At 43.2% G+C, this 25423-nt stretch overlaps 2 protein-coding genes and 1 pseudogene across 4 annotated transcripts; 1 reads left to right on the forward strand and 2 right to left on the reverse strand.

Moving 5' to 3' along the window:
* Positions 1-3098: 3098 nt before the first annotated feature.
* LOC113089464 (matrix metalloproteinase-19-like) lies at positions 3099-6825 on the reverse strand (annotated as a pseudogene).
* A 2894-nt stretch (positions 6826-9719) lies between these two features.
* On the reverse strand, positions 9720-11526 carry LOC113089466 (partner of Y14 and mago B-like). 2 transcript variants are annotated; one of them, XM_026256030.1, is made up of 3 exons: positions 11434-11526; positions 10651-10744; positions 9720-10562 (listed from the first exon to the last, which is right to left on the reverse strand). In XM_026256030.1, the coding sequence occupies exons 1-3, from the start codon at positions 11462-11464 to the stop codon at positions 10076-10078; spliced, it is 612 nt and encodes a 203-aa protein (XP_026111815.1). In that variant the 5' UTR covers positions 11465-11526; the 3' UTR covers positions 9720-10075. The 2 variants fall into 2 exon arrangements, with proteins under 2 accessions (XP_026111815.1, XP_026111814.1); XM_026256029.1 differs by lacking the exon at positions 11434-11526 and adding an exon at positions 11264-11427.
* Positions 11527-13593: 2067 nt separating this feature from the next.
* On the forward strand, positions 13594-24678 carry LOC113089465 (spermatogenesis-associated serine-rich protein 2-like). 2 transcript variants are annotated; one of them, XM_026256027.1, is made up of 13 exons: positions 13594-13721; positions 15818-15866; positions 18014-18093; positions 18241-18349; positions 18574-18623; positions 18739-18973; positions 19059-19238; positions 20470-20605; positions 20807-20865; positions 22221-22330; positions 22405-22507; positions 22685-22842; positions 23430-24678. In XM_026256027.1, exons 2-13 carry the CDS (start codon positions 15842-15844, stop codon positions 23676-23678), a joined length of 1494 nt encoding a protein of 497 aa, XP_026111812.1. In that variant the 5' UTR covers positions 13594-13721; positions 15818-15841; the 3' UTR covers positions 23679-24678. The 2 variants fall into 2 exon arrangements, with proteins under 2 accessions (XP_026111812.1, XP_026111813.1); XM_026256028.1 differs by lacking the exon at positions 13594-13721 and adding an exon at positions 14366-14389.
* Positions 24679-25423: the final 745 nt, after the last annotated feature.

The following is a 25423-nucleotide window of genomic DNA, read 5'->3' on the forward strand; positions in this document are numbered from 1 at the left end:
GACGCTATGTACGTCGCAGGAAGGCCTGTCTGACAAACCTACGCCATGTCCTCTGACCTCTACTACTACACTCTCTATTCCAGTTGGTCTCTGAACTGCCAGTCTGCAGTTATCAAAGCAGACTTCATTTCTTCTATTGCTACTCATTCCGGTCTCAACCTCATGGCACTGACAGAGACTTGGATCAAACCTGAAGATACTGCCACCCCTGCAGCCCTCTCCACTAATTTCACTTGTTTCCACACTCCTCGTACCACTGGGAGGGGTGGAGGTACGGTCTCCTTATATCCAAAGAATGGAAATTTGATCTTCAGCCATCACCTACAGGTACTGGTTCATTTGATCACATGCCATTACTGTAACCCACCCTGTTAAAATCCACTTTGTGGTCATTTATCGTCCCCCAGGTCAACTTGGAAACTTCTTGGAGGAGTTGGATGTGCTGCTATCAAACTTTCCTGAAGATGGTACTCCTCTGGTACTGTTTGGTGACTTCAACATCCACCTAGATAACCCCAGGCTGCTGACTTCAAAACTCTGCTCACCTCATTTGATCTCAAGCTAGTGTCTACTACAGCGACTCACAAATCAGGCAACCAACTGGACCTCATCTACATGTGCTGTTGCTCTGTGGACACCTCTTCAGTTGCTCCACTGCACACCTCAGAACCACTTCCTCATTACTGCTAACCTAGCACTTACTCCTGAAGCGGCACACACTCCAATGCAGGTCACCTTTCAACAGAACCTAGGCTCACTCTCTTCAATCTCGCATATCTTCTGTGGTTTCATCCTCGCTTCCTGCACTCTCTCAGTTTTCAGCTCTGGACACGAACAGTGCTACGGACACTCTTTGCTCCACTTTAACATCTTGCTTGGACAACTTTTGCCCACTGTTGTCTAGACCAGCACGCACTGCCCCATCTGCCGTCTGGCTGTCCGAGGTTCTCCGTGAACATCGCTCTAAACTCAGAGCTGCAGAGAGGAAATGGCAGAAATCAAAAAACTCTACTGACCTCAGTGTGTATCTGTAACAATAAAATCTCCATATTCATCAGGAAGGAGGAGGCGGGAACCGGCGGACAATCAAACAAAGACTTTAATTCAAAATAAACACAAAACAGCGCACCAGCCCCTCACGGACGACTGGTGCACGCAAATAAAAAGCAAAACACAACTAAGACCCAGGCCTGGTCCTCTCTCCTCCTTCACTATCGTCGCTCCAGTTTTATATCCTTCAATCTCCTCTGTGGGACTCGAGACCGGCGGTGGGGCGCAGGTGTCGCGTATTTCCCAATCACTCTACCGGCCTCGCTCGTTCCCACATCTCTCAGCCCCGCCCCACTCATCACAGTATCAATCTCTCCTCTCTTCCTTCTCTGCAAATGTCTTCACGGATAAAACATCCTACTACCACAACAAAAAGTCTCCAAAATTCTGTCCAATCATCCTTCTACTTGTCCACTTGATCCGATCCCCACTCACCTCCTTCAAGCGATCTCTTCTTCAGTCATACCTTCGCTTACTCACATTATCAACTCCTCTCTTCACTCTGGAACATTTCCCTCACTATTCAAGCAGGCACGGGTAAGCCCACTGCTCAAGAAACCATCTCTAAATCCAGCGCTTCTTGAAAACTACAGACCGGTATCCCTTCTTCCATTCATTGCAAAGACACTTGAGCGAGCTGTGTTCAACCAGCTTTCTATGTTCCTTGTACGGAACAACCTCCTGGACAGCAACCAATCTGGCTTCAAAAGTGGCCACTCAACTGAGACTGCTCTGCTCTCGGTTACTGAAGCCCTGCGACTAGCAAGAGCAGCTTCAAAATCCTCAGTACTCATCTAACTGGACCTGTCTGCTGCTTTTGACACTGTTAATCACCAGATTTTCCTGTCCACCTTCAGAAAGATGGGCATCTCTGGAACTGCTCTCCTGTGGGTTAAGTCCTACCTCTCTGACAGATCCTTCAGTTTGTCTTGGAGGGGTGATGTTTCAAAGTCACACCGCCTTGCTACTGGGGTTCCTCAAGGCTCAGTACTTGGACCACTTCTCTTCTCCATCTACATGACATCTTTAGGATCTGTCATTCAGAAGCATGGCTTTTCTTATCACTGCTACGCTGATGACACCCAACTCTACTTCTCATTCCAGCCAGATGACCCGACGGTAGCTGCTCGCATTTCAGCCTGTCTGAGTGACATTTCTAGCTGGATGAATGACCATCACCTTCAGCTTAACCTTACAAAGACTGAACTCCTGGTGATTCCAGCTAACCCATTGCTTCATCACAACTTCTCTATACAGCTGGGTTCATCAACCATTACTCCTTCGAGGACAGACAGAAACCTAGGAGTTGTGATGGATCATCAGTTAAGCTTCACAGACCACATTACTACAACGGCCCGCTCCTGCAGGTTTGCCTTATACAACATTAGGAAGATTAGACCCTTCCTGTCAGAGCAAGTCACCCAACTTCTTGTCCAAGCTCTTGTTCTCTCCAGACTTGACTACTGTAATGCTCTCCTGGCTCTTCCTGCATGTACTGTCAAGCCTCTGCAAATGATCCAGAATGTAGCAGCGAGGGCTGTCTTCAATGAGCCAAAAAAAGCTCATGTTACTCCTCTCCTCATCAGGTTACACTGGCTACCAGTAGCTGCTCACATCAAATTCAAGGTACTGATGCTTGCCTACAAGATGACCACTGGCACGGCACCAACTTACCTAAACTCACTGGTTAAATCTTATGTGCCCTCCAGAAGTTTGCGCTCTGCAAGTGAACGACGCCTTGTGGTGCCATCTCAAAGAAGTTCAAAATCACTCTCACGGTCCTTTTCCTGGACTGTGTCCAGCTGGTGGAATGACCTCCCAATCTCAAGTCTTTACTAATTTTCAAGAAACATCTAAAGACTCATCTTTTTCGCCTGCACTTAACCAACTAACACTAGCACTTTTCCTTTTATTGTCTTTTCATTTATTAAAAAAAAAAAAAAAACCTGGCTATGCATTCTATACTAGACTAACTGAGACTTGTCATGGCACTTGTATACTGTTGTTGTTCTCTTGTTGACCTGACTGCTTCTATTGTTCTCATTTGTAAGTCGCTTTGGATAAAAGCGTCTGATAAAAGATTAAATGTAAATGTAAGATTCAGTTCACCTTTAAGAAAATAGGATTTGTTGGTTCTTTGCGAGTGAACGGCTGCATTGATGTGGCTGGGCAGTTCTTTCCACAAGGCATTAATGTGAAGGGGACTGTTATAACCTGAATCTGAGAACGTCCACACGTAATGACCTCTGAAAGCAAGTGTCTTGTGAAGAGGCCCTGAGAAGATAAAGCACAAGGACATGAGGCTGATGACCATATCAAGTGTTGGACTGATCAGAGATCAGCTGTACTGTTACCCAGCATCATGGCGTCCAGTCTCCCGACGCAAGGGTCCGGCAGTTGATCTGGCTTTCTCGGAGCGATGGATGGTTTTTCCACAGGTTTTCCTGAGAAAGCTGATGTCAGCTTTGTTCTGCAGTTAAACCTCAGTCAATGGATAGAACACTGGATGGAAACACATCTGCATGTTCTTACCGTACAGAGTTAGTATGCCGCGGATGTCGTCCTGGTGCAGTCTGAAGTTGTGGCGGTATCCTGTGTACACAGGGCCCATGAGCGCACTGTGGTACTGGGAGTGGCCTAATCCGAGGGCGTGGCCTATCTCATGGGCGGCTACGATGCGCAGGTTTGCTCCAGAACTCCGCCCCTCCGTCCACACCTCATCTGCATCGAAGTGAACCGTGCCGGACTCTGGGCCTTCAGCGTGCCCCAAAACTTGCCCTGGACCAGAAAACAGATTCAGCAGGGTTTCTGCAGGTCTTAAAAGGTCTTTAAAAGTCTATATTCTTGTTATGCCATTTTTTTTGTGAGTGTAAAATTAATTATAAAGTAATGTAGATATGTTGGAAGGAAGTTGTATTCCTTTGTTCCTTTTAATTTATCCTTAAATTTTCTTTAACTGTTATTTTTAAGCAATCTTTAAAAGTCTTAAACTGCCCTTTGTAAGACTTACATGAATCCAGTTCAGTGACTGAAAGTGAGCTTTCAAACCACAGATACGCTTGAGCACAGGTTGAGCAAAAGTTTTGCCACCACAGAAATTTTGACATTACATTTCCAGATGCTTAGAGCACATATTGCTCAAGCCCGCTTCTGCCACTGAATAAAAACTTTAAAAAGGTACTTGTGACAATATATATTACAATTCTGACTTATTTTTCTCAATATTCTGATTTTTGTCTTAGAATTGCATGATATAAACTAGCAATTCTCAGAAAAAAAGTCAGACTTAGGAAATATAAACTCTCAAAAAAGTTACAATTACCTTTTTGATATTCAGTGGCTGAAATAGGCTTTCATACTCAAAATATGAGATATATTTCAAAAGCTAAATTACATATAAATGCCTAGAGGAGTCATTTCAAACACTCAGCTCTGATGTTTGTTGGAAATAATATGTTTAGTAAAAAGGGAAGGGTGTTCCCACCAGGTCCGTCGAACGCGACAGGGCAGCCCTGGTTTCTCCTGTGGAAGGACAGTTTGATGTCGGCGTGACCTCTGCTGACCTCCTGGAAGTGAAGAGGGCTGACAGCGCTCCAGTAACCGAAGGCCGCACGAACCGCCGCTCGTGTCCCAGACAAACCCAGAGACAGCGGATGATTATAAATGCGGTACGTCAGTCTCTTCTTACTCCACTGACCTGCAGCATGCATTCGGCCAGACTGACAGTTAGGATTAAATGGGCAGTTGATTCCGATTTAACTTTTTTAATGTTAGTTTGTAATGTTGCTGTTTGAGCATAAGCAATATCTAAAAAGTTGCAGCGCTGATAGATTCTGGCAGATTAATGCCTACAGAAATGGCTGGTAAGGACTACAAGAAGTTACTTCACGGGTCTTTATGTCACAAACCCAGATAAACCCCGCCCCTGGGAACACGCAACTAAGGGGCGAGGCCATGTTGTGCTGCTTAAAAGAAGAGGAAGAGAAAACTAGGAGTGCATGTAAAAATCTGCATATATGAATCGCAATTCTGTCTTCCAACGATTCTAATGGATTCACAAGATTCAAAATCAATGCTCTAAAGCAGCGGTTCTCAATCCTGTTCCTCCAGTCATCCTGCTCTCATTCACTCCCCCCCTCCCCCCCCTCTGTCCCTCTCTCCCTCTCTCTCTCTCTCATTCACTCCCCCTCTCTCTCCCTGTCCCCCTCTCCCCCTCTCCCCCCCTCTCCCTCTCTCTCTCATTCACACTCTCTCTCTCTAATTCAGATCGTTAGATCAGCTCCAACAAACTGTTCCTTTTTACACTTATTTTCACAAAGCAATGAGAAGTGTTATAAATGGACGCAAGTATGGTTGCTGTGCTGCATTAAAGCTTTAATCAATAAAACTGTATATTAAAAGTTAACAGAAGCAGTAGCATTTACAAACAACAGCGTATCTAAAAGTATGAGACAACAACAAACAAACATACCATTAAGATTAAGTTCATTGTTTATAATACACAACAATACAGTTTAGCCAATCACATCACACAGAGCCAGCTGACCAGTCTCAGCCCATTGTGTATTTCTGAGGGAGGGGCTTCATAAAAACAGGAAATAATTGAGGCGTTTGTCTGAGGAGGGACAGATAGGTGTGGAATAAAGGTAAATGATGTGAAAAATAATGTTTAAAAAAAACAAAAAAAAAACAAGCATGAACAGATTAGACTGCACCCTATAAACACAATCAAGCCTAGCAAAAAAAAACCATAAAGCACCCCTTTAACAGTAAAGTTCTGTTCTGGAACAGATCAAGCCTTGTATGATAAGATTTCAGAATATATATTCTTAAATAAATGCAATGAGATAAATCAAGGCCTGCTGAACTGAAATGGTCAAAAGAGTGGACTGATGCTATGCTTGATCTTTGATAGAGTGCTTCATATTAAATCACAAGGTGCAGTTAATCAGCACAGACTGACCTGTGCTCACGTGACTCACCCAGGGTGCGGTATTTGAGCGTGTGGCTGAAGGGGTCACTCAGACCACAGCGGGCGGCTCTCATCATGGCCAGTGTGCTGCTGTCTGGACGGCCCGTCACACGCAGACCCGTCACCTGCTGGAAGATCCTGAAAACACGCATCAGAGATCAGAGATCACAGACCAGATGGGGAGAGTGGGGTTACAGACACTGCAGATGTCCTGAAACAGATTTAGAGGTTGAGTTTTACCTCATTTCTTCTTTTCTTATGGACAACGTAAGTAAAAGGGCACAGCTTACCCCATTGACTGTGTTTGTGTTACAAATTATGAGGACCAAATGTCCCCACAAGTATAGTGATTACAGTAAAATCTATCTTCTAAATCACACAGAATGAAGAGATTTGTGAATCTAGAAATGTGAGCTAAGGTTAAGTGTAGGGTTAGAGAAAGAGGATAGAAAATACAGTTTGTACAGTAGAAAAACCATTATGCCTATGGAGTGTGTGTGTGTGTGTGTGTGATACCGTAGGGCCTCATTCATTTGTTCTGTTTGAATTCTCTGATGATCAGCATTAGATGATGAAGGTAAGTAACCGTATCTCTTCAGATAGACCTGAGAGATGCAGACAGACATAAAAACCAACTTCTACAGCACCACACTTTATAATAATCAGTGAAGATGAGTGTCGACGAACAGAAACGGCTGAACAGAAACTCACTGATGAGTTCTCCTTACCGTGGCCTCCTTCAGCGCCGCAGGATCCAGAGCGGCACACACAGACGTCAGCATCATCAGGACCAGGACCCGCATCTCTGGAGCTCGAGGTCACAGGAACACTGCAGCAGCGGGGATCACGTCTCCGTTCAGTCGGCTCTAGATCTGTTTGTGACTCGTCTGGGTGTGTGTGCCTGGAGTTTAGTTTGGAGGTTTGGTCCAGATCATTGTGGTCTTCAGAACTATGTGAAGGCATGCTGTGCAGAGCAAACAAACAAGTGTGTGTGTCCACGAGCAGTGCATCACATGTGCTGTGTGATGTGAGGCCTGAACTTACAGCAGGAAATGACATCACACTGCAGGAGTCAGGTGAATGTGGGCTTCAGCATCTGGAAAAGCTGTTAGTGCCCATGAATGACTTCCTGTCTGATGACGTCAGCAGATTTAACGAGGCTTCATGATTAAAATCGGATCACGAGCACACACGCGAGTCCTGTGATATCTCCGTTTATTAGGCTGAAATACTTTATTTTGTCTCCATAATAAAATTAACCTAGAGAAAAAAATGTCCCTCAAGATTTTTCAACAGATTTGAGCTTCAAGCAGTCTGTTGTCTGTCAGACAGCACAAACAAGCCGATTCTCTTGAGAGTGTTAGGGTTGAGCGAGAGGAAGTGTGAAGTTTATAATTAACACTATAATTAGCCTCTGAGTAGAAGAGTGTGAGGATTCATGTGTTTTAACCCTAACCCTTCATTATTTTAAAACACTCTGCTGATAAAAAACAAACTCAATCTCCAGTGTATTTCCGTATATCTGTAAAACAAGTTTATATTTACAGTTATGTGTTTAGAAGAAGCTTTTATCCACGGATTTAGAAAATAGGAACAAATCCATTTGTCTAAGATCCAGCAGTCCCTGTAGTGCTCAATGGTAGGTTTATATTCTAGACAACTCGATTAGTAATCCTGCTAGAAGAGAAGAAGTGCAGAGATGTGTGTGTGCATTGGTTTAAGAGTGTGGTCTGGTTAGTGGTGTGATGGTTGTGTGTTCGGAGTCATTAGTAGATGATTTCAGTGGAGTAACTGATTCATCTTCTGACCAGTGACATGGGTTTGGGGTGGGACCATCTGTTTGACTGACCAATGGCTTTCTGTTTGAGGGAGCAGAAAGACACTTTAAAACCAGTGACCTCATCACATTCAGTGCTGTTTTCTTTGTTTGTGATTGATCATGTAATCCTGCAGACACTAGCTGGGTTTCCATCCAAAGTTGCAAATTTAACTTATGCGTAAAATTGGAATATCGTACAAAACATTTCCAAACAAGAAACTTTTCCATCCGACAAGTTAAAGAGAACAACCTCCTTGCTCCCCGTCACTTCCTGATAAACTAACCCAATACATCACTAAGAAAAGGAGGAGAAGCTACTGTATATAATCATTTTCTTATATATTACTTGCACCTCAGAGATAGCAGACGAAACACAGTGAATGCATTTCCATCTCCCGTTATTCGCATTAGGGAATCGTGGCCTAGTGGTGTGAGAGTTCGACTCCTAACCCTAAGGTTGTGGGTTCGAGTCTCGGGTCGGCAATAACACGACTGAAGTATCCCCGGCACCGCAGCATATATGAAGCCCACCGCTCCGGGTGTGTGTGTGTTCATGGTGTGTGTGTGTGGGTGCGTGTGTTCACTGCTGTGTGTGTGTGTGTTTGTGTGTGTTCACTGCTCAAGGTGTGTGTGTGTGTGTGTTCACTGCTGTGTGTGTGTGTGTTTGTGTGTGTTCACTGCTCAAGGTGTGTGTGTGTGTGTGTTCACTGCTGTGTGTGTGTGCACTCTGGATGGGTTAAATGCAGAGCATGAATTCTGAGTATGGGTCACCATACTTGTCTGTATGTCACTTTCACTTTCATTAACCCATTATTCATCAAAAAACAACCCAAGCAAGTGTAAATGCTGTTTTGCGAATTAAGGCATTTTTACTTAAAATTCAGCGTTTCCTTCATTTGATTCTGATGCGATACTTCTGCTCCGGTCCGGTGTGATGGCCTGACCGCTGCTTGTCCTTGCACTAGAACATGCCAGTCTTTAATGATAAATGCATTCAACTGGATTTGACCCCGACTGTGACCTTTCGTTTAATTTCTTAATGGCTCAAACACCCTCAGAAATGAACTTTTCCATTAAGGGATGAATTAATTTATTTTAAATTGATCTCCATTTTTACCTTCACAATGACAATGATTTCTAACCTTATTAGATATATGCTTCATCTTTTATCTCACATTCTAACATTTAATCAATAAGTTCAGTTACAATAAGACGACGCTCCAGGCTGTTACCCGTCGAATGAAGCCAATGTTAGTAAAATCACTTTTAGCACTGAAGAAGATGCACAGAAGCAGCATTTAAAATGCAATTACAACAGATTTATGCTCCTAAAATAATATTGAAATTACCAAAAGTTCTAAATGACAACTTGATTTAATCGATCTGAAACAGTTAATTTATTCAGGAACAAGGCAAGTGAGTGTCTTTATGAATGGATCGCTTCATCATTGATTTGTTTAAAAAAGCGAATCCACTCAGTGATGAAACACCAGTCTGTTGCAAAACTTTTGCTTGGAATGATTTTTGTTGGCAAAATAGAGCAAAACCAGACAATATTGACTAACACATTGAAATGGCATGTTTGCTCATGTGATGTTGAACTTATCATATAGAAATATAAGACTCACACGGAGGCCTTGTTGAATTTCAGGTGGTTCTAGCTGCATTCTACTAGTCTCTATCACACAGTGAAAGTGTGCACGAGCAAGGCCTGTTGTTCACGACATGACGGATCATTTCAGCTTCCACATCACTTAACATCAGTTACTCTACACTTACTATATTATAATATATGATATGACTCACACAGCCCTACCAGTAAAACACCAGTTTAGCTGTTTTCTACACTGTGGATCAGACAGGGACATGAAACAGGAAGACTGTTATTCTATGTTTAATATAACACAATTCTACACATTACTATTTCATGCCATTATTACTACAGTGGTAAAAAAAATGATGACAGCATGGATCTGTAGTCCATCAGTCTCTAATCTATCACAGAGAGTCGCAGGGCGCTCCGTCTGGATGACATGATTACAGAGAGTGGAATCATCTGCGCTCGTGCAGGTTCTGGACGACCCGCATCAAGAGTCCAGAGCACAAGATGCCACCACGTGTGTCTTCATGATGTATAAAACACAAGAATGAAGTGGTTACAGCTTTGACTGAAATACAAACACACCCTGACACGACTGTCAATGGAAACGGACACGTCTGACTGACAGCTGGCCTCACAAATGTCCTTCCAGCAGCCTCAGCTCATCCCGTAAGGCCTTGCCCCGTCCCAGTTTGTCCAGCTGCTCCTTGCTGGGGGTCTCCAGCTCTCCCGAATCCACCTTCTGCTGGAGCTCCTCCACCTGTCGCAGCTTCTTCCGCAGGTTCTTTATCTTCTTGGCTTTCTCTGCGGCCGCCGTCGGATCCGCAGCTTCAGGCTCGGCCGTCACTCTCTTCTGCTCCTCTGTGACTTTCATCGCGTCCAGCTCCTTACTCAGGCCCTTCACGTCCTCCGAGGCTTCCTGTGGAGTCTGGCTGTGCTGTTTGCGCTTTTCTTTGCGCTTCATGTTGCGCTTGGCGGTTTTGGAGAGTCCGGCGGCGTCGCTCTGTTTCTGGGCTCCGCTCACAGCCTGCTGCTGTCGGGTCTGAGCCGCGTCCTCAGGGTTCATGCCGGGCGGCAGCTCGGGTTTGCTCTTGAAGAACTTGACGTACTTGTTCTCATAGCTGCAGAGAGGAGAGAAAGGCATTAGCTGACTGGCACACACAAGCGTCTCATCACTGCTGTTCAGTGAACGGTGAGCCGAGCGCTTACACCGGGACCTCCTCCTGCGGGACGTATCCGTCCTTCACGCGCCGCGGTTTCCTCCACGTGCCGTCCGGACGCTGCGTGGCGGCGATATATTTACCTGAAACGCACACGCATGCTTTACTGACAGTGCAGCTGACACTGGACACATTATCTGTTTATGGCACAAGTCTCTTTGATTGTGACTGTTGCGACACACTGACACTTTTACTGAATTATAATATTTATTTATTTTTATTATACTAATATTGCCTTCCCTCAACGTAATTATTTCTATTGCTGTTAACCACTCAATCCTAATCACCACCATCATGTTTTGACGCTATTATCTGCATTTCTATTATTAGGCTTTGCGCATCAAGTCTAATCAGCTTTATACAACACAGATTGTGTCTAACAGGACAAACGTGCTGATGATGAAGACAATAACAAACAGCTACAGTCGGTTCAGTGATGACTCAGTGACGTCATCGCCCAGATCAGATACTGTCTGTGGAATCAGGGCAACAATGTCGCCTGAAATTGATAGTTTTTGACGCAAAACTAAACTGCTCCACCGCTGCAGCGTTTCTATCTCAGTAGGATTAAAGGAGCTCGAGTAAATGAAACACAAACATACAAAAGGAAAAAAACAAGAAGGTTCGGATGCTCCATGTGTGTCGCGATCGGTTCGAGTCTCGCTGTGTTTCTTCAGGCTCGCGCACACGACACCATGCATCATCACTAACATTCATGACGACTATAAGACTATCTACGCAGAAATGTGTGTTTGTGTGTGAAAGGCTTTACCGGATTCATCTGTCACATAGGGGGTTGCCATCTTTAACAAAGGCTAACTTCCGTTTCCGCTCTGTATCGCTATCGCGAGACTGGACGTTTGTTTGTCAGTGGGAAGTGTGTGACGTGATGTATCTGTTACACTGTATCAGTATAATGTAACAAAATAATATAGGTAACACTTTACAATAAGGTTCATTAGTTAACAGTAATTAATTGTATTAGTTAACATGAACTAAACATGAACAATACTTCTACAGCATTTATTGTTCATTTTAACATTTACTAATGCATTATTAAAATCAAACATTGTGCTTGTTAACATTAGTTAATACACTGTGAACTAACATAAACAACCAATGAACAACTGCATTTTTATCAACCAACATTAACAAAGACTAATAAAGACTAACAATTATATATATACATATATATATATATATATATATATATATATATATATATATATATATATATATATATATATATATATATACACTAACTTAACAAGTATTGTTTATTCATGTTAGTCAATACATTAAACAATATTAACAAATGACACATTATTGTGTTACCATAATATCTATAAATATTAATACTTTATAATGACATTATATTACATTTACACATACACACACACACACACACACAAGTAATCATTTGTTTAAATAATCTGTAACTGGATTGATAACAGGAACATTTCATTTTATGGATTGTGGAACTTCTCAGATGTATCAATAATTCTACATATACATATACATTATACATATATACACAATTTTCTTCATTTCTCTCACATGGCCATTGAAATATATATTTTTATGAGTTCTACAGAATTGCAAAACTTTATTTTCAAGATCAGTCCAAAACATTTATCAGCTGTTGTTCAAACTACACACATCATGTCATCAATATGAGTATTTTCATTACACCCATCCTTGTCAATTCATAACCCTATTTTAAATGTATAAAAATTCTGGATATGAAACAAAATATTTTCACTGTTTAATAGCTGAGACTTGTGTAGAGCGCCCTCTAGCGAAGCTGTTCACACTGAGGTTAGATGCTGCCTTTAGATTGGATCCGATGGTTTGGTTTAAATAGTCATTCGGTGTATTGGTTATGGAGAAACTATAAAATCCAATCCAATGATTGCCCCCATTTGTACAAATGGGGACAAATGTCAAAATATAAATAAATAAAATAAACAAAAAACAAAACAATTAAACACCACCGTGTTGATGTTAATATATTCCAAATCTTCTGAAGTCATATGATGCTTTGTTTGAGGAACAGTCCCAAAATGAAACCATTGTGTAGATAGGAAATGATCATTTGGTGCATGCAATATTATTGTGTGCTTGATGACAAAAACTGTTGTCTGGGAGATGTTTGGATGAAAAAGGAGAATAGTGCTGCAATATTTATTTATGAAATACAGATGTAAATGTTTTAGTATCACTGCTGCATCATCAATAATGGAAGCCAACACATATTCTGTTTTCCAGGACAAAAGACTGTTCTGTTCACTTCCACTCATCCCTCGTCAGCTCTTCTGTGCTTCTGCTTCCTGCATTCACATCCTGCAGCAGAGAGACTAACCTGCGCAGGGTTACCCTAACACTTTTATTTTCTTTGTTTTGAGTGCTAAACACAGAAATCAATTCACTTGAGACAAATCTTTAGACATTTTGTAGTATTGGAAAATAACTACAGATGTTTTAGAACTCTGTTCAAAGTAGAAAGAATATTTTGACTATTTCCTGTCTATAATAGTCTGGGTTGACATAACATAACCCTAACCCTAACTCGAGTCAACAGAGCAGAGCTGTTCGTTCATAACATCAGAATCAGATTAAGGATGGGTTTGAAGACTAGCTGTTTGAGATTATGAGTGCACTAAGACCGCAATATTTCATAAGACTTTCAATTGTTGCTTTACAAAATGAATTGCATACTGTCATACATCAAACATGAATTATGAACAGTTTTTGGGATCGTTCTGCACGAGGCCCTTCAGTTCACAAATGCTCCTTCTACACGCGCGTTTAATTGTCAGCAATGCGGGTTCCATTTGTTATATATTTGAACTTTTAATGAACCGTGTTCTCTGAGGCTCAGCCGCCGCGCGTGCGGATATAAAGCAGGGCGGAAGTGAGGGGCGCGCGCTGGTCGAGCGGAAGTGACGCGTGAGCCGGCTGAAAGAAAAGACAGACGTTCGCAAAAGCGATCGCGCAAAAGTCAAATAAAAGAGCGTACGCTGCGCGTGCACGTCTCGCGGATTCCTGCTGGTCGTTCAGGTAAGAAGTCTTCGCTCCGTAGCTCTTGTTATTCCCCGTGACTGCGAACACAAACACCCTGCGACCCGTTTGCAGCGGCGAGAGTCGTGTGGTAAATCTCGTGCTTTGTTTTCATCCTTGCGTCGTTTTGTGCGCGTCGCTCTCGGTTAGCATACATTAGCTCCGCGGCTAGCAGAGGCGTTGCTAAGATACTGCCACATAGTAGCGCGCGCCGCAGTGTGATGTATATCAGAAACGCTCGTCTCGGTTCACGCGCGTTATTAACTCGTTCGGGAGCGAATCACGGATCTCTGAGCGTCGCCGCATAAACGCACCCAGATTCAGGATTACATCGCGATCATTCACAGCAAAAGCGTCTCGAGGCGCTCTGGACGAGTGTTTTGACGCGTGTCACGTGCGCAGTGCCACATCAGCGCGTTCTTCCTGCCGGGATTCAGTTCGCTTCCTGTCACGGTGGCCCGTTTCCAAACGGGAACACAGCGGCGCTTTGTCCGGCTCCGGTTCCGCCTCTTTTCTTCTCTTCTCACCTTTTCATCGCGCAGCTCGTGTTACGCGTCTTGAGGTTGAGCAGGAACTCTGCGCGGATGGATCCGGTTCCGAGGCGCGGAGCGACGATTCACCCCTGGAATATTCCGGTTGCATAACCGAGATGCGAGACCTCCTCTTTGGTAAACAGCGCTCGGTGTTCGGTCAGGTTAAATATAGTTCGTGAATGCGGCTTCACCTGTTTGATGGCACGATGTGCTGACGCCCGCGAGGGGTGGGTGTGTGTGTGTGTGTGTGTGTGTGTGTGTGTGTGCGTGCGTGCGTGCGTGCGTGCGTCAGTCCATGTTTGCATAGTTGAAGTTTATTTTTCCTGAGAGAGAGTCTGTGGTTATTGGGCTCATAGATCCGGGCGGAGGCGGAACGCGCGGCTCTCGGGAGGAACGGAACTACTGCGGTACTGCGGAGCGTTTCTGTCCCGCTGTCAGTCAGCACTAATTGAGTCAGATGTGATCTCTGTGACGGGCTTTAGAAGAGCAGACGCTTCGGTTTCTCACGGATCCATCAGGTCGTTCCTGTTCGACTCTGCTCGGTCCTCTCCGGCGAATGTTTCGAGAGATTTAGAGAGAGAGAGAGAGAGAGAGAGGGAGAAGACGGAGAGAGGGAGAGAAGAGTGAGATGGGTGAGAAGACAGGGAGGAGAGAGAGAGAGAGAGAGAGAGAGAGGGGGAGAGGAGTGAGTGTGAGGATGTGGAGGTTGGTCCTCGCGCAGGAAGAGTTCACTGCTGGTCTGCAGGAGTAATTCTTCCTCTCAGTCATTAATGATGCTGGAGTGAGAGCTAAAGAGAAGCTGCTGGACTCCTTCTCACAGAATGAACCACAGGTTTTCATCTGGATGGGTTAGATCTGGCGAGGGCCCGGTGTCTGCTCTGGGGGTCTGTTGGTGGCAAGATTGGCCGTGTCTCATCATCTTTAGTGTGTCTTGTTGTAAGTTAATCAAACAAATGTGAGATATTATAATGTTTGCACTGCGAAGGCGGCTCAGAGGTGCATCTGAAGTGGTAATTAGGTGTCTTTACACAGATTTAGGGGTGGCATAAATAGTAATTCCCACTGTATGTGTTGATGTTAGGGCTGAGGTGGCTCTGAGCAGGCATAATGTAATCTGGCTTTGATGCAGCATTGCGTGTTTAACTGGTGCAGCCTTAACTTGGTTGTGTAAAAATGCAATTAGTGATTAAAATCGTTCTACCTTAAAAATAAAATGTTGGGTAATATATTTTTTTTAAATGTGTATTTGTATGCGAATGTATGTTTTTTGTTTCTTAAGGCTGTTTCTTCAGTGACTTTACACCGTTTCTCTTCTCGAGTGATCGAGTGTGATAAACTGTCTCGAGCAGCCATCGCTTCAGTTCTGGACACTTTAATGAGCGACAAACCCGAATACTGACTTTAACTCTGCTTTAACTTACCATAGTATGTTTCCATGAGCCTCAGGGAGTCTGTTGAAATTCAACTGACATCATTTTACATTTGAGATCTGAACTGTTTTAAGTGATTAGAGTCTTGATTACGAAGCCTGGTGTTAAACTTCAGATTGTTCTCTTCCTGTAGAACTGTGACTGACTGAGGAGGAGGATGGCGAGGAAGAGCAGTTATAAAGGTGAGCGATCCCCAAATATGAATCGGTTCATATCATCTGTCAGGAGCAGTATCAGTAACGTATCCATACTAATTCTGATGAAAATGTGTTCTGTGTCTGTATGGAAGCTGCTTGTGTTTGTGATGGTTTTTATGCTATTAAACATTATATATAGTGTTGGTGAGGAATTATAAAGGCAGCGCTCTGTGTTTATAACCCACTCAGTTTAAATGTTATAATTTTCATTGCACTAGCTTTGCTTTACATTGAATTTAGTTTGAACAACTTAATCTGCTTTAGCACTTTTTCTGTAGTTTTAGTAATTTGTTTTCAAATATGTTTAAGTACATATTCTATTTTGTAACAGCAGACTTTGATTCTGTCGTTAGAAACCTGAGAACACGAAAGTGGCGTTAGCATCGTTCGTGTTAGTTTGAGATCTGGTTCCTGTGTTTTCTCAAGCTGAAGGAGAAAGCGGTCGTGACCAGACCAGACTACCTTTGATGAAAAGTTTCTTTAACGCTTCCAGTGCAGTTGTTTCTGTCCGCAGTCTCTGGTTTTGTTTGGCAAATGAAATCTTTGTGTTTCACTGACTTTGCAAATTGCTGAACTCTGATCGCGGGGTGGAGCTGGAAGCAGCAGAACTCTGTCGACTCTGAGCAGATGTGTCTTCAGAGACCAGATTAAACCGCTCCTCGCTGTGTCTCGTGTGTTTATGGCTGATATTTCTGATGTCTCATCAGTTTCACTGTTCAAGAGCTTGAGAAATGTTGCTCAGAGGGAGATCTGCACACGAAAGCATCAGCATTTCCCGAGACGTGGAGTAAACCCGGAGTAGTGGAAACTAGTAGGGCTTCATGGTTAATTGAACTTTTTAATTCTGATTATAATTATGGATGCCACAATTATGTACAGGCTCAAGAGTCCACTTAAATGATTCTGCACTGAAGGTGTTTATTCTTTCTTTCTACAGGTTATTTAAAGTTTTCAATTATTACAATTTTTATTTAGTATATGGATAAAGCAAACCAATGTGTATTTGAAACAATACTATAGAAAAGCAATATGTTTTTCGGGAAGAGTGTTTTCAGCTAGTTCAAACAATAATGAAACCATTCAAAACATAATTGAATGTTATTTGTGATCATCGTGATTAATCACAATTACAGTGGAATCAACTAATATGATTGTGGTCATTATTGTGCAGCCGTAGAAAATAGACGCATTCTTTGAATAAAACTCCAGTCAAACTGATGTAGACTCAGACAGCAGCTTCTCAGATTTCTTGAGAATTAACATGAAAACCTGCTGAGAGTCACTGTACTAGTAAAATTTTTATTTTTCTAGTTCTGTAAAGAAGACTGAACCAGCACAGAGTTGGAAAATGAACTTTTAAGCTGTGCTCGGACCGACAGAAGTCACATTTATGTCGGAGTTGTTTTAGTGTTTGATTTCATTCGGTCCAGTGCTGCTACTGAAGAATATCTCCTTTCACAGACAGATCGATGGGCAGGTTTGCTCTAAAAATATATTCTAGAAGGGTCATTAAGGTAATTCTGACTCCCTGAACAATCAGAGATGGAAAGGACAAACATACTGGAAAATAATGGAAAAATAAATAAAATGTGAAGATAAATCAGATGAAACGTCAGGCGAGGTGCAGCGATGAAAGTTTGAGAGCTTCCTCTGTCTCGGTGCAGTTCTGATTTCTGCAAACATACAATAATAGTTTGATCTTCAGTAACATCACGTGTGATGCTTAACTAGCGGTCTGCATTACTACAAACTGGGAAACAAATCATACAAATCATACAGTGTATTCCTACTGTAATGCTGCTCTAAACAGAGTCATGTGTTTGTTTGTTTGTTTTTGTGGAAGTATGATTTATATTTGCCTCTGTTCTAGTTTTACTGCTAGTGGGATTGAGAGCTGTTTCTAAAGACTTAATTTAGTGTGCTGGTTTTTCTGGATGTAATAACCGATCCTGAATCGTTCCCCGTTCAGCCCCTCCTGTCTCTCTCTGGCTCTTCTCTTGACCTACATATTTCTGGAGAAAAGCTTTAGCTGAGATCCTCTGCCAGGACTTTGTGTGCTGTTGAAGTCGAGCTGCGTTTCAGAACTGAACACGTGGAAGTCTCTCAGTCTCTCCTCCCTCCTCTTTTTCCAGATGTGTCAGGAGTGGTGTTCGACACGCACTCAAAAATGGTCATGTCTCAAGGAGGATCGTTCGAGAATATGAAGGAAAAGGTACGAATGGTTTTCCTGTTTTTCTTGGGCTCGTTTACGCAGGATGGGACTGGGTTCTTCAGTCTTCAGCTGTGCTCTTGATGTCAGTGTTTTACTCTTGTCTGTGAATCTCGGGCTCGACTCACTCAATGTTTCGGCTCTCGTCAGATAAACGCCGTGCGAGCCGTGGTTCCCAACAAGAGCAATAATGAGATCACTCTGGTGCTGCAGCACTTCGAGAACAGCGTGGATCGAGCGGTGCAGGCGTTTGTGGAAGGTACAAACACTTTTAAAAACATTACGTTTTTCAGTTTAGTGAAACTTAGACATCTTTAGTTTTACTTTAATGAATTAAACCATGAATATAGCCATAGAAGCTGGCAAAGAAAAGAGAAAAAACAAACGCACACCCAGTGCCCTCAGGCGGGTCTCGTAGGAGACTGTGTGTCCCGAGTGTGACTGTCACCTGTGTGTGTGTGTGTGTGTGTGTGTGTGTGTTAGGCGGGGCCGTGGAGATCCTGAAGGAGTGGAATGTCACGGGGAAAAAGAAGGTGAGGGAACGAGCTTTACCAAACATTCAGTCTAAATGTGTGTGTGTGTGACTGGAGTTGAACGATGACCGTTTAAAGGTTTAACTGCTGCTTGTGGTCACACTCTCACTCACAGCCCAAGAAGAAAAAGAAGCCAAAGGCACAAACTGACGTTCCCACAGACTCGACTCCTGCCGAATTGGCTCCAGACGCTGAGTGTCAGGAAGCGGTTAATGGTTTCCATGCCAACGGTTCAGCAGCGGCTGATGGTGATTCGCTGGATTCTCTGAGCGAGCAGCTGGACTCCGCCTCTCTGGACGCTGCGGAGCTCGACTTGGAAACGGTTGTCCCTGAGGTTTCGGAGGCCACAGGTGTGTTTGCTGAGAGCAGGTGATGCCTTCAGGTGTTTGAGCGGTGATTAGAGCTATAACTCCGCCCTTCTGTCCTCTGCCGCAGGTGGAGGTGTGGGGTCCACATCAAGCCCCGCCCCTCAGCCCAGTACTGAACCTGGAGCACGACAGAACCATCACAGAACCAGTAACAAGTCTCAAGCCAAGCCTGTGTCCAGCTCCCATCATCCCTCTGCACCGGTTCTGTCCAGCGACACACAGCGAGGTCCTGCCGGCAGAAAGATGGGTAAGAGATTCTGTATCAGTCTGTGTTCGTCTCTCTGTCTGCTTCACACACGATGAAACCAAGGCTGAGTTCTTCCAGCTGATTAAATAAAAGGAAAGTTAAGCTTACGTGACTGTGAGTTTGGGTTAGCGTGATCAGCCTGTTATTCAAGCTACAATTTAGAAAAATACTATTTTAAAGAGCAGGTCATATGGGTTTTGAAAAATATCTCTTTTGCAATTTATAATGTAGCCAATCCTTTAAATGAAAACAATCTGCAAAGTATTTAATCAGAAAAGTGCATGATAAAAGGTGTGTTCGACTTCATGCAGCACTGCGCAAACCGATCACAATCTGACTTGAGATGTCTCTGCACTGTTGTATTGTCACGTTTATCATGCAACACTGATAAAAACATATATACCCCTACTTTATTAGTCTTTAAATAGTATATATGATTGTTGAACTCTATTCTTGAAAAGATGGCGCTGTATTAAGCAGTATATCAAGTGTTTGTTTCTCATGGAAATGTTTCTGAAACGTCTGTGTGACATGTATTTAATTCACTTCATCTGTGATAGTGACGTGACATTCAGCCAAGTATGGTGACCCATACTCAGAATTCGTGCTCTGCATTTAACCCATCCAAAGTGCGCACACACACACACACACACACACCCGGAGCTGCGGCGCCCGGGGAGCAGTTGGGGGTTTGACGCCTTACTCAAGGGCACCTAAGTATACAGTATACAAACACTGTGAGTGTCCCTAACTTGACCATCTGTTTTCAGCTGCTCTCGTTGATCGCCGTCCGTAGCAGTGAAGACACAACTAAATGTTTTCTGACTTGAGATGCATTTAAACCTTTTTTTTTTTGTGTGTACTGTAAAAGTGAATGGAAAATGAGAGCAACATTTATTTATTTTTGCTTTTCACTTAAATATTCCTGAAGTGCTGCAGTGAATTAAGATTGACCGAAATTCTGTGACGCATAATAAAAAAAATATATAAGTTTTTACATCACATTAGATTACATCACATTGTGGTCGTCATCATGAGGCTTTTAAACGCTGGTGGAGGAGGGACACGGAGATGTACATTAGTGAAAAAGGGTGTCCAAACCTCTGACTGGTCCCGGATGTTTAATTCTGTGCTGGAGACCGATGGCTGGAGGTTTTGGGACTCATGCGCTGTTAATAATGCTTGTGTGTTCATGAGACTCTTTGTGAAGATCTAGTGTTTGTTTACTCAGGGCCTAACGCCGATCGCTCCGTGAAGGACCTCCAGCGATGTGCAGCTTCACTGTCCCGCTATAGAGTCGTGGTGAAAGAAGAGATGGACACATCCATCAAGAGCATGAAGCAGACATTTGCTGAGCTGCAGAGCTGGTAACACACACACACACACACACACACACACGCCGCTAGCTCACGTGTGCACATTTGCTCAATCACTCATTCACACACGCTCACGCACACTCCCTTTGTTTATCAAACTTGAGTGATTTGATTGGCTCAAACCTGTGAGAAGTGAATAATCTTTATTCAGCATGAGATGGGTTTGTTGCTAACTGTTCCTGTTCTGTTCAGTCTCATGGATCGAGAGGTGACGCTGCTCGCTGAGATGGACAAAGTCAAAGCAGAAGCCAGTGAGTAGAAGGACAGCACTGCTACACATCTAGAGTCCGTCTGTCGTTCAGATCCTCACCATTCCTTTCCCAGTGACAGTGAAATGTTCATGTCAAAAATAAATGGCACTGGAATGATAAAAGTGCTTATATTACATGAAGTCAACTCCGTTTTGACAAGAATAACTTTTTACTACTATAAGGAGTTAGTGCTGGGCGAATACCGATGTTTATTTTTCTTATATGAATTTTTAAAATACTGCAATCCTGGTGTCTTTAATGTTCAGAACGTGATTGAGAGGGGTCTCTTTTCACTGTTGTACTGTGCAGAGGACACTGCTGTATGTTACTAAACTTGAAACTTCTGAAGCTGAAGAACGTGATGACACAGAAGTCGTCCACAATATCCACCGATCGCTGCCATCAGCTCACACGCACGAGCACGACTTCAGCGCTTGATTTAGCAACTTTCAGATGCTTTTATTGGCTTTTTTCCATAGAATATATATACTGACAACCCTAGCAACTTTTGGATAAGTCTTGGCTATGGTTCAGTTGGAAGATGTCGTGAGTGCGAGGTCTGACTCTCCGCTGTGGTCTCTCTCAGGTTCTGTTCTGTGCAGTGAGCGGCAGAGAGACTGGAATTATAAGTTAGCATAGTTTGTCTGTTAATATGCATATTAAGTATTTTTTCTTTGTTTGTTACTCGGATGCAGGCAGTGCGCTGCATGAGACAAAATGTAATATAGCCAAAACAACCACATAGCCGCCTCATCTACGGTACATGCATGTTGATTTTATCAGACGATGTCAATTATAAATAGTGAATCTAAAATAGGGCATTCCTAATCATTCAACTACAGTAGCCTATTTCTGGTCTAAAATCAGTAGAAAATGTGGTTTACACATGGTCATGCATAAATAAAAATTAAAATACAGTGGAAGTCTTAAATACATTTAATTTTTGGGCATACCACCCGCCACTATGAGTACATCAGAGGCCATTGTGTCTTACATACTTTTATTTCTGTTGATACACTGGAAAAGCTTTTTAAGCAAATCTAAATTTAGTTTGTATTTTGGGATAAATTGGTCTTAAAAAAAAGGCCAAAGAAGCTGACACCTCATGAAAAAGAAAAAGACAAACAAACCCACGGTCATTGTTTTCATGCTGGTGCTTCTTCATGGGCATAACCTGACCTGACCAAAGCAAAGTTACAAAATCAAAACCCTGTATGTCCAAATAAACCACATTTAATGCAGACTGATTTAGAATCACATGTCATTGAGCAGAGGGAGACTCCATTACAGTCACTGAGAGATCACTGTGTTCATGCTGCTCGGTGAGTCTGACCAGGCCTGTGTTCTTGTGACAGTGGCGATTCTGGACGGCCGTCAGAAAAGAGCAGAGGAGCTGAGAAGACTGGCTGACAAATCGGCATCACTGACAGAGGAGCAGCTCGCTGAACTACGAGCGGACATCAAGGTACACACACAGCAGTGACTGTCTAGATCATCACGCTTCATGTACATCTGTCTAACGCCCGTCTCTCTCTCTAGCACTTTGTCAGTGAGCGCAAGTATGATGAGGATCTTGGTAAAGCTGTGAAATTCTCCCATGATCTGGAGCCTCTTAAGTGCAGCATCATGTCGTTTGGATCAGGTGGGTTAGTCACGGTTTTCCCACACAACTAGTACTCCTCTACTGTGATTGAACGAGGCAAAATTGGGTTACATTTCAGTCTTTTGGGGGGGATATGGGCTGGGACCTGGCAACCCTGATCATGACTGTTTGTTCATAGAACTGTTGAGATGACTGATGGTCTCTGTCTGTCTGCAGTGTATCATCCTCAGACGGACTACTCCAGCCGTTCTCGTTGTAGCTCCACCTCTTCCTCAGTCACAGGCTCCGCCCCTGCCAAAGCCCCGCCTCCCTCCGAGCTCCAGCATTATCAGGCCTCTGCTTACACGGGCCGTCCCAGCGTGCCGCACAAACAGGTGAATGATCACAGTGATGCCAAATACTTTCAATGCAAAGTAGCTAAACCCCGCCTGAAAAGTCGCTAGATGACGTCATATGCCTTATTAGCATATTCATGGCGTAAGTGTGTATTATTGTATTGCCACCCTGTGCTCACCTACGGCATGTTAATGCAGCCTTATTCTCAAAATAGGGAAAACCTTTTCATAGGGAAAAAAAACAGATGGTGACGGATCGAATCTCGGCTGGTGCTATAATCTTCTTTTTTTTTTTTTTAAGTTAATCTGCACTAAAATCCTATTCACGACATTGTCTACTGAAATCAAATACACACATGATTAAGACAATGGTTGTGCAGTGATTTTGGCTATACTTGCAGTTAAAAGCAACAGAATATCTTTTTTTAACAAAGTGCTGCTGCTCTCTTTGTCCAAGAAAGTTGTTCGATTTGTCGCTAGTCGCTTTTTTTGTAAAAGTTCGTTAAGGGGGTCTGGAAAGTATCTAAATCTAGCGACAAAGTCAATAAGCTGGCAACACTGACAGCACAACAGTGACGCTTGTGTACCACGCCAGTCTTGAGCTGATCCTTGTCTCTGTCTTGCAGATTTTCCAGGGTAACAGGCGCATCATTCACGGTTACCAGGGCAATCAGCGAAATAACGGAAACAGCCATCCCGTGCCAAACCCCGGCCGAAGCAGCTACCGCTATCAGGGAGAGCGCGGTCACCAGATTGACCTAAACTCCCAGCCGACCAATAGCATGAGAGGCTCCTCCCACTCCTCAGGCTATTGTTCAGATCGACCCGCCCACAACGGGCTTCCACAGAGGCAACCGCGAACGCACTGCCCGTGATGCCCCCCGAACACACACACACACACACACAACTGTCCGATGAAGAGAAAGTCAAGTTTACATCATTGGGGCTGCGACTCAACTTCTGCTCTTCACTCTTCTTGCTCTTCTTTCACACCTGTCTGTCACATCAGCGTTCAGTGTTAGTCTCAGTAGTTCCTGTGATGAGTGTTTGCTCGTGGGCTTCCTCTTTCAAACAGTCAGAGTTGAGGAAAGCGATGCTCGGATGATCAACACTAAGGCAGCAGGCAGAGTTTGTTCTAGTGGACTGAGTAGTTCGTTAGTCACGTTGTCGAGGATTGAAGCCGGTGTGTGGCATCCCTGATCGGGTGCTAAAGCACGAGTCTTCACGCTCATGATATACCTCACATTCATGTGCTCTCAAGGCCTCATTTCATGCTGCGCTGTTCTTCAGCGCTTCACTTCTTCGGCTTACTTTTTAGCCTTTCTGAAAGACTCAGTTTGGAAAGCGTCTTTGAGTTTGCATGCTGGGATATCAGATTGACAAACATCTGTTTGATCATGAAAGATCTTCTGTCTAGATTGTTTTGCCGACATTGAGCCCGTCTGTGTGTCTTATTTTTGAAAGCTTCATGTCATGATGATCGGCACTCTTCTCTGCTCAATTCTGTATATATGTAAACTATATATATATATATATATATATATAATGTTTTGTAGCCTCCGGCCATGTATGTAGTGCGATTTATTAGTTCTCTGATTGAACTGTTATCAAGTAACTTCTGTTCTTCCTAGTGTATGGAAAAAGAGAGATAGGCTTGTTTGTTATTTCCCTAAAATGATCTGAGACCGCTGTAATCAAGTGCCTTCAGTCATGTGCTTTCACCATCTTGTTCCTTCTGCTCCGGTGCGGACCAAAGACGTCAGAGGCCTGCTCCTGTCATGCGAACTGCACTAGCAAACACTCAATGTCTTTCTCGCTAGTTGGCCGACTTGCTTTTCCTTTATTATAAATAAAGAAGGATTGATGGCAAATGCTGAAACCGTTTGCAGACTCCGTTTTTCTCAGTTGTCATTATTTTGCTGTTGGCATTCATGATTAAATATTTTTAAATACTTCATAGCTGGTCTTGTGCTGATTTTTCTGGCCAAGATCATTAGTACTCTTGATCTTTTGCGGTCCGAACCGAATCCTGACTGCAGTGGCGTTTGCTTCAGGCAGAATGTTGTGTTCTGACCCATGTGACTTTAGTCAAACATCAAATGCCATTCTGTCAGGAACACAAGCTGCTGCTTTAGCAATGTACTGTCTGGCTCACACAAGTTTCCATGTTTCATGGGCTTATTCCATAGGTGTCATGGGTTTTAATACTGTGCAAAACAGTTCTGAAGTTCTAGCTTTGTGTGTGTGCATAATATTTCTTATAGCTGTCCACATGCTTTAATTTGTTATGATTTAAGCTCCATTTTTATAACTGAAGTTTGGGAGAAATGGGAATTATTCCTTGAAGTTTAACTAATCTTGAAGTTAGAATGTAAAAATATTAAGTTATGTAGAGCTGAATTTAAAAAGTGTGTTTTTAGCCAATAGTAATTTAAAGCTTAGTATACATCAGTGGTTCCCAACCTTTTTCAACTCACAGCCCACACAACCAAACACGTGTTTGCGTGGCCCACTGCAAAAACATTAACTGACCCAGCTATTGTTGGTTTAATAACTTAGTAATTAGTAAAAACTTAAAGTAACAGAAAATAACTGTCTGGCACCGCTTGGCACAACTGCT

The sequence above is a fragment of the Carassius auratus genome, unplaced genomic scaffold, assembly GCF_003368295.1.
Source record: "Carassius auratus strain Wakin unplaced genomic scaffold, ASM336829v1 scaf_tig00049942, whole genome shotgun sequence".
NCBI lineage: Eukaryota > Metazoa > Chordata > Actinopteri > Cypriniformes > Cyprinidae > Carassius > Carassius auratus.